A 9395-nucleotide genomic window follows, 5' to 3' on the forward strand; every position below is an offset into this window, starting at 1 on the left:
ATTTCCCTATAGTGCACGGCACAGAGTAGATACTGGACATACACCAAATGAGCATCCAAGTGGTCCTAATGCCTAGACCTAATGCCCAGCTTCTTCGAGTAATAGAATGTGAATGATCAGTTTTCCCAAGATTCCTTGCTGTATCTCAGTGCCCCAGGATGCCTATTACATTCAGCTTAAGGATTTAGGGAAAGGCCACATCAGGGAGAATCTGAGTGCCCAGCAAAGACTGCTGAAGCTGCTTTTTGTATTTCTGAGACTGCATGTGGTGCAGGCTTCTCCCCATGCCTGAAATGCCTTATCTAAAGCCATCAGGCTTTCTTCCTTCCCTTCTTTAGTAATTTCTTTTCTTTTTTTAAAATATATTTTTATTGATTTCAGAGAGGAAGGGAGGGAGAGAGAGAGAGAGAGAAACATCAATGATGATAATCATTGATCAGCTGCCTCCTGCACACCCCCCACTGGGGATCGAATCCGCAACCCCGGCATATGCCCTTGACCGGAATCGAACCCTGGACCCTTCAGTCCGCAGGCTGACGCTCTATCCACTGAGCCAAACCGGCCAGGGCAGTAATTTCTGAGTGGTTTCTACAATGATGAGCTCTAGCACTACATTTTATCCTCAGTGATAACTTAATATACAACTTCAGGTACCATGGACCTCTCAACTTGTATGTATTGTTAGTAGTTAGTTATTATAATTTCTTCTTGGAGAGTCGATTTTATATGCATGCTTATTTGTAGGTCAGTGTCGATGTCTGTAAACCCCTAGAAAGCATGAAAATACCTATTTAATTTGCTTTGTGCTCTCAGTAGCTGTATTCTAATAAAACAGACAGTCACAGTGTTACTTTAGTACAACTCTTGTGGTGATCTAGCTGAAGAATCTGTCCCAAGAATTGAATCTGTTAAGGCCCTCCTCCTGTAATTACTGATTCTTTTTCTTGTTCTACTCATAGTGTAAGGTGATGCGAGACCTCAAAGGAGTTTATGGGAAAATTAAGGGTCAGTCCCTGGGCTACGCCTTTGCAGAGTTCCAGGAGCACGAGCATGCCCTGACTGCCCTACGCCACATCAACAACAACCCAGAAATCTATGGGCCTCAGAAGGTGAGCCTCATTCTGTGGGGAGAGCTGTTCCCCTGAGGACCTTTTACAGAAAACCATTCCTCTCCTTTGTGTCCAGTGCTCTCTCAGACATTTGAGTGATGGGAAAGAGTAGCAAGTCGATGGAGGCAATGAGCAGTGATTCAGGTAATAAGATGATTGGCAGGAACTCTAAATTGTGTAGACTACTTACACTACGGCCCCTTACCTGTAAGTAGAGTTAAGTGAGCAGCCACCTCTGACTTGCAGAAAAGAGGGCAGTGGTGGGAGACAACTCAGCTCATTGCACTCAGAGATTAAGAAATCGAATGAATGACATTCTGTCTCCTCTGACACAGAGACCAATAGTGGAGTTCTCTTTGGAAGATCGAAGGAAGCTTAAAATAAAGGAACTGAGGATCCAGCGCAGCCAGGTACAGAACTGAAATGTTTTTTCTGTTTTTGTTATTTTTTAATTGTTGTTCATAACACATAACATACAACCTGCTGTTTTTAAGTGTACACTTCAGTTAAAACAGCTTTTAAAGGCTATATCTAAACTTCTGTATTGTTCAGTTTGTGATCTGCCCCCTTGAAATGGGACTCTACCTCAGTAGGTCCTGTGTTACCCTTTACTCACCGTCCCCCAGCACTCTCTAGGCTACCTCCTCTGCTGGCCTGTCTGTGAGAGCCCCGTAGAAGGGAGAGGAAGGAGAGAAGACTGTGTGCTGATTACGCACATGCGAGACAACTTACATGTATGAACTCATTTAATCCTCATCAGCCATGTCCGGTGGACATTATCAACCCCATCTTACAAACTAGGAAATGAAGCCGACAGAGGTAATAACCTGCCAAGGAACTCAGCAAGCAGCAGAGGCTGAGTATGGACATAAGTATTCATATGAAGCAGCCTGGTACACGCCCAGGCAGCGACTCGTGCAGTGCTTGGTGATGGTCCATGTCAGAATTAATGGCCACAATTAAAGTTGTGCACACCTGTAGATTTCAGCGGTCTCTTTCATAATTGATTTTTCTTCTTAGATAGCTCCAGAAATGTGATGCCTGATAGTTTTAGTACTGCTTTTAATCTAGTGTGGCATAGAGAAAAGAACAGGGACTTGGGGAACGGGAATACTTATTACGTTCATACTCAGCCTCTGCTGCTTGCCGAGTTCCTTGGCAGGCCATTACCTCTGTCGGCTTCATTTTCTAGTTTGTAAAATGGGGTTGATAATATCCACCGCACATGGCTGATGAGGATTAAATGAGTTAATAAATGTAAGTTGTCTCCAATGTGCGTGGTCAGCGCACAGTCAATACTCTCGTACCCATTCCCCCCCAACATAGGATCAGACTATTCTTGATGCCAAAGCTCTTACAGCTGACCTCGCTGTTATACCCTAGCTGGCATATGTATCAGACATTTGCAGTTTTTGTGGTGGGTAGTGTGAGCATGACCAGTAGAGGAGTAGGTTCAGTGCTTGACACAATGCCCTGGGTTGAAAACCTGTGATCTGGTTCTTGTTCAAGGCAACTTTTTACTTCTAGGTTTATTTACTGCCTTAAGCCATTGTTTCAGGAGGTGATTCTGAAGCTACTTTAGTTGTGTCTCTTATCTCCATTAGGCTGTGAGTCCTGAAAGGTAGACACTATTCTTCCCATCTGTGTGTACCCTTACCACTTAGAAGCAGAGATGGCATATAACATTATATAATAGATCTTTGTGTATCAATGTACCTATCTCAACTTTTAAAGTGAAAGGACAAAACAATACGACATTGATTTCATGTGAAACTTCATTTTCTTTTTCCACTTTAGTGCAACATAAATATGTACCATATTTGATGCCTTACTTCTCATAGCATCTTTTTTTTAAGCATCTTTTTTAAATCTTGATTTATTCCTTCTCTAATGTTTTTCCCTTTTTTTTAAAAAAAAACACATTTTTATTGATTTCAGAGAGGAAGGCAGAGGGAGAGAGAGATAGAAACATCAATGATGAGAGAGAATCATTGATCGGCTGCCTCCTGCACACCCTACATAGGGGATCAAGTCCACAACCTAGGCATGTGCCTTGACCTGGAATTGAACTGTGACCTCCTGGTTCATAGGTTGATGTTCAACTACTGAGCCATACCGGCTGGGCTTTATTGATTTTTTAGAGGGAGAGAAACATTCATTAGTTGCCTCCCATATATACCCCGACCAGGGATTGAACTCACAACGTAGGTATGTGCCCTGACTGGGAATCGATCCCACAATCTTTTTGGTGTATGGGAAGATGCTCTAACCAACTGAGCCATCCAGCCAGGGCTGTCTAAGAAATTTCTTTATTTCTCCTTCTCTTTTGAGGGATAATTACACTGGATACAGAAGGTTAGTGCCTTCTCCCCCCCCCCCACCCCCCCACCCCCCCAAAAAAACCCCTTTAAATATTTTATGCTATTCTCTTCTTGTTTACATGGTTTCTGAAAAGAAATCCAATGTAATACTATCTTTGTTTCTCTGTAGGTAAGGGATCCCCCCTCCTTGGCTTCTTTTAAGAGTTTCCCTTTATCTTTGATTTTCTGCAGTTTGATATAATATGCCCGGGTGTAAATTTTGATATTTATCTTGTGTTATTTGTTGAGCTCCCTGGATCTGCGGTTTAGTGTCTGTCATTCATTTCAGAAAATTCTCGGCCCTTATTACTTCAAATATTTCTTCTGTTCCTTTCTTTCTTCTTCTGGTATTCCCATTATTTCACCTTTAGTAATTCTCTCATGTTACTAGCCTCCCTCCCTCTACCCCACTGACTTTCGAGTCTTGTGCATGCATGTACTTTCCCCCTGTTTCTGCATATGGAAAGGAAAGTATTTATTTTGTGCCTCTACTCAGTAACCATTTGTTACTATATTAGGGCCTGTGAACCACTTGTATTCACTTTCCTGTAGTCTTTACCTTTTGGTTGGAAGAATTCCTCTCTCTTCACCAAGCTCACCTAAAATCTTCTTGTGCTGAGCGTTTCCAGCACATAACCTCATCCAGAAACCAGATGGTGGTCTCTTGTTTTGTGCAGCAAAAAATGAAATCCAAGTCCACAACTGGTGAGGCCCAACAGGAGCAGCCGGAGCTTAGAGAAGACCAGCAACAGAAAGCAGCTCAAAACCACACACGGGAGCAAAGCAAGGCCCCTCCGGGGCAGAAGGGGAAGGCGGGCTCTGTCTCCTGGGCAGGGTTCCAGACCAAGGCCGAAGTGGAGCAGGTGGAGCTACCTGATGGGAAGAAGAGAAGAAAGGTCCTGGCGTTGCCCTCACACCGAGGACCCAAAGTGAGGTGAGATGCAGGATGACGGCATAGACCGTGATGGCTTCTGAGAGGGTTTGTTTTTGCTTAGCTCTTTTCCTCTTCGTGGCTTTTGTTTGGATGCCAGGGATGCTTAGTGCTGTGCCCGTCCCAAAGCACAAGCAGAGGTGTCAGTCCTGGACCACATGGAAGCCAGAACAGGACCTGCAGAGGGGGCCTCAGAGGAGCCTCGCAGGGCGGGCTTTCACACCGTTTTCCTCCTCTTTTGCAGAGCTTCCTCCTGTCCAGCTGAGGCCCACTGACTTGAGGTTCCCCTGCAGTTTCTGTTTGGGGCCACAGACTAGTGCTATGAACAGAAGTTAATCTTCAAAAAATATTTGTTAAATAAATGAAGTTTTTTTGGGATTCTCTTGAGGTTTTAAACCAAAACAAAAACCAAATGTACAAATGTTGAGCCTTAGGACATTCTGTTGCAATATCCCTTTTTAGAATGATTTGTCATGGGTTAGAAAAAGCCAGTGTAAGAAAGGCATTTTATCTTCCTGGCTGAGGGAACCTCAGGAGTGCCAATTAGAGGAAGAACTCGGGGTGACCCGTGACTGTATTGTTTCAGGTTGCGGGACAAAGGCAAAGTGAAGTCTCTCCCTCCCAAAAAGCCAAAGCCCCAGATAAACCAGTGGAAGCAAGAGAAGCAGAAATCACCTCCCAAGCAGGTGAGTGGGGCACGAGGCTTCGGCATGACATGCTCTGCTGGGCTGGCAGTTGCTTTGTACCTTGATTAATTGGGCAAAAAAAGGGCTTCTAAATTGCAGCCACATTCAGGACTGCAGCTTTTTAGTGGATATTGAGGCACACAGTCCTAAAAGTGGGGAGAATAAGAAAATAAACCCCCACATACCAGTTACTGTGCTTCAACAGTTATCCTGTCTTACCTGCCCTCCATACACGCTCCCTGCCCCCAGTTCATTAAAGCAAACTCTACTTTACTTGTAAATGTGCCTCATGGGGAAATGTATATTGCTCAAAAAAATACTTCAGAATGCATCTCCAACTGATCAGGGGACACACACACACACACGCACACACAGCTATGATCACATCCAATGAGTAACAAGAAGCTCTCAATGTCATCTAATACACAGCCCATATTGAAATGTCCCCAATTGCCTCAAAAATATCTTTTTATAGTTGGTTGGTATGAGTCAGCATTCAAAGTCTACATATTACATTTGGTTTTATATCTCTAAATTCTCCCCCTCCTCCCCCAATAATATCCCGTCTTCCTTGTCAGCCCCTTTTTTCCACGCTCTCAGTTTGTTGGAGAAACCAGGTCATTTGCCTTTTAGAATGTGTTACATTTTAAGTTTAGCTGTTTTGCTTCCTTATGATGTCATTTAAATTGTTTCTATAAAACCCCATATTGTCTGTACACTAGGAGCCATATCTAGAGGTTTGATTAAATTCAAGTTCAGTTTTCTTGGCAGAAGTATTTCTTAGGTAATGCCGTGTGCTTTCTGTTGCATCACATCATAAGGCATCTAATGTCTGGTTGCCTCATTTTTGGTGATGCTCAAACTCATCAGTAGGCTTGGGGATTGTTTACCTTATCCCTCCATTTGTAAAGTCCCCCACCAACCTCTCACCTAATGGTTTTAGCACCATTGAGGATTGCTGTATAAATCCATTATTTCAATTTGGGTTCAGAATGGTGATTTTCTAATTTTATCAATCCTTTGCTTTTTTTTTTTTTTTTTTTTTTTTTTTTTAGTAGAATTCTAGAAAAAAAGAAACTTTTCAACTCTTTGGTTACCATGATATACTATAGGAAAGACAGGATAAATGTTAGATTTTTTTTTTCTCTATCAGTTTTCAGAATAATGAGTTGGTGTCCTATCAGCCTCCTATGGTGACTAGTAAGATTTTATAGTATTATGAATTCCTGAGTCTTTATGTACTTGATATGTTTCCATCAAATGCAGTCATACCTGTTAGGCCAGCAGAAACTTTGCCAGGTTGACCCCTGAGTCCTTGTGAGATAGCCCTGTCTTTGTTATTGTCCTTGCTTTCTAGTACAATCAGACGTCCCAGCTCATCTGACATATTTCTTCCCTGGTCCTGGCATTAGCCATTTTTCCAAAGAGCCCTACTTCCATTTAGGAGAGAATAGTAGTCCTAAGTTTTTGAAATTTGAGGTCAAGCTTTCTTTCTCCTTCCTTACTCCCTTTCTTTTAAGAGTATACGAAGCATTGGTTTCCCATTATCCTCAAAAAGTCTGTGTCTGGAAAGTCTCAACCTCTACATACTGTCTGATGAAGCTCTGTCTCTGAAATCTAGTGTGCAGTGTTCTTGGTGAGGGAGGGGCAAGGACAGCATCCACACCTGGCTGACTCCCCTCTGAGGAGATGCAAGTGAGCCTTTGGAGCGGCCTCCGGAACACCTGAGCAGGGTGTTCTCTTTGCCAGTGGTTCCCAACCTCATTCTGGAGGATGAGGCCCAGAAATCAGGATTTTAAAAAGATTCCGAGGTGATTCTGATGTGCAGCCAAGGTTGAGAACCACTGGCTTATGCATTCCTGGCCTGATTGCTTACCAATGGGTGTTCTTTGAGGCTTTTTCTCTGCAAGGGTCACTCTGGAAGTCCCCTTCTTTTGGTGGACAAGATCTCTACACTTATTTTTTCTCGTGGGTGGCCTTTGGGTAAGCTGATATTTACTGCTTGAAATTGACTATCTTTTGTTTTCTTACCTTTCATTCCTAGGTGCCTAAGAAAAAAGCTAAGGGAAATAAGACAGAAATTCGCTTCAACCAGCTGGTCGAACAATATAAGCAGAAATTATTGGGATCTTCTAAAGGAGTGCCTCTCGCAAAGAGAAGCAAGTGGTTTGACAGTTGATGCCAGCGGGCTGGATAGAGGCTGGATTGTGCGTTTCTTGGTGAGGCTCCCAGGCTCTTCCCCACCCCAGTGCTGTTTCCTAAGGGGAAGAACCCCCCACACACTGCCACTTTGTTGGGGGGGCTTCCTGGGCTGTGCTCATCTGGACTTTGTGTGGTTGTTAACCATAAAGAGAAATATCAGAGAAACATTGTGATGCTTCTTGCACATTAATTATCCAGATTATTATGTGAAGTTGTGTTTATAATTATTATCCATTTTAACTCTGTTTCTCAAATGGAAACAATTGTAAAATGCATTCTTAAGTGCTGAATTTTTAAGGTGTATATTTTAAGTGTCTTCTCTAGATAAGATATTTTGTGGCTTTTTGAATAACAGACTCTTATTTCTGATATATGTGAATCCTTTATTATTTATGAACATTTTTAAAATCCCTCACTCTAATTCACTTAGAGTCCTACATACTGCAGGAATTGATTACAACAGAGCAGAGAAAAATGATTTCCAACCTAATCTCTGAGGAGGGGAGAAACTTGGAAAGTAATTGAGGGCAATGGGTCTGGCAGAGAGCAACATGTGATAATTATTTGCCAGATGAGTGGGTTATTGCTGGTAGTCGACAAAAAATCAGTTTGCAGTGGTCCACAGACACTGGCCTGGCTGGTGATAACCTGCATCTTCTATCATCACACGCCTCCGCCTGAGGACTTGAGAGGTAAGGGGTGGCAGACAGAGCAGTGAGCTCGAGGCCTAGCCTCTAGCCTGACCGGCCTTTACCTAATGGATGGCCTTAAACCAGACAGACTCTCTGAGTCTTAGTTTCTTCATCTATCGAATGAGGAGTTCAACTAAAGGTTTTGTGTGATCCTTCCCAGCTCTAAACTCTTTTTCTAATTCATTCTTATGCATGTTCATAGTCTTTCTCAATTTAACCTCAGTAAAGATAGAGATGACTTCCAATACTTTTCAGAATTTATGGTGCCACAAAAGCTGGGAGGGATAGTGAATATTAGAGGGTTGAGGTCCAAAAGGGTCATAATAACCTGAAGAGATGAACTGAATCTGATAGGATGGAAATCACAGGGAACATCATAAATTCTCTCTCTTACTGCACACGTTCTGGTAGGAGAGTGTGAGGCATTTGATTTTGCACTGGAGAAACAATGTGGCTACCACAATGTAACAGGACTGTTGTTAGGCTGTATTAGTGGAAATGGGATGTCTCCGGTGAGTTGCTAGTTCTCAGACCAGACCACACCTGTAAGACATGTAATGAAGTTAGCCAAGGAATTAAACATGTCAGATGGAAACTAAATTGATCATGAGTTGGTTGTTATTGAAGTTGGTCATGGGTAAATAAAGATTTGTTTTTCTATTCTCTCTGTTTTTGTGAACATTTGAAGCTTTCTGTAATAAAAAGTTAAAAGTCAGATTTGTAACTGGTACTGACCTCTTTGAGAATTCTTGCAGTGTATTAGCTGTTGGTAGAGCCTGGGAGGGTGTAAGTGGCAGATGAGTAAAAGTCACAAGGAATCAGATTTGGATTCAGTATCAGGAAGAACTGTAATGCAGGTGGGGCCTGCAATGGGGCATGAGTCCCCGCTCTGGAACAGCTAAGTGTGGGCGTAGTAAGTCTATGATGTTGTCCAGGGGATTCCAGTACCAGGCGACTGGGCTAAAGGAGGTGGTAAGTATCAGTCAGCTCATTATTGTTTGGCCCCAGATATGTCTCACCCCAATCCCTGAGGCCCCTTTCAAGAGAAAACCTGATCATTCTCTATGTCAGCGGTCGCCAACCTCTCAGACCTCACGGACCACCAGTGGGTGACTGCTGCTCTATGTAGTTTCCTTCATATAATTGGTCTTCATTAAGTCTGTGCCATGGTTGAGACGGCTTAGCTTCTGTTTAAACCCTCCAGTGGTTTTCATCTCACTTTTTAAAAAATTGAGGTGTAATTGACATACATTATTACATCCCCACTAATTTCTTTTATAACTGGAAGTTTGTATCTTTTTATTCACTTCACACCTTTCATGCATCACCCTCCCCCCACAACTACTAATCTGTTCTCTATACCTATGAACTTGGGTTTTCTTGTTTATTTCTTTAAGATTCTACATATAAGTGAG

General features: G+C 42.7%; 1 protein-coding gene across 3 annotated transcripts in view; it reads left to right on the forward strand.

Annotated features, from left to right (window-relative positions):
- The window catches only part of RBM28 (RNA binding motif protein 28), a 33670-nt gene extending 24975 nt beyond the window's left edge, over window positions 1–8695 (forward strand). The window contains exons 15-19 of one of the 3 annotated variants that reach the window (XM_036328782.1): window positions 960–1109; window positions 1445–1519; window positions 4147–4403; window positions 4987–5086; window positions 7131–7409. In XM_036328782.1, the coding sequence (XP_036184675.1) occupies window positions 960–1109; window positions 1445–1519; window positions 4147–4403; window positions 4987–5086; window positions 7131–7265 (717 nt within the window). In that variant the 3' untranslated portion in view covers window positions 7266–7409. Of the gene's footprint in view, window positions 1–959; window positions 1110–1444; window positions 1520–4146; window positions 4404–4986; window positions 5087–7130 lie in introns of all 3 variants that reach the window. The other 2 variants (XM_036328780.1, XM_036328781.1) reach the window with 2 other exon arrangements.
- The last annotated feature ends 700 nt before the right edge of the window (window positions 8696–9395 follow it).

Source organism: Myotis myotis, unplaced genomic scaffold (genome assembly GCF_014108235.1).
Source record: "Myotis myotis isolate mMyoMyo1 unplaced genomic scaffold, mMyoMyo1.p scaffold_m19_p_11, whole genome shotgun sequence".
NCBI lineage: Eukaryota > Metazoa > Chordata > Mammalia > Chiroptera > Vespertilionidae > Myotis > Myotis myotis.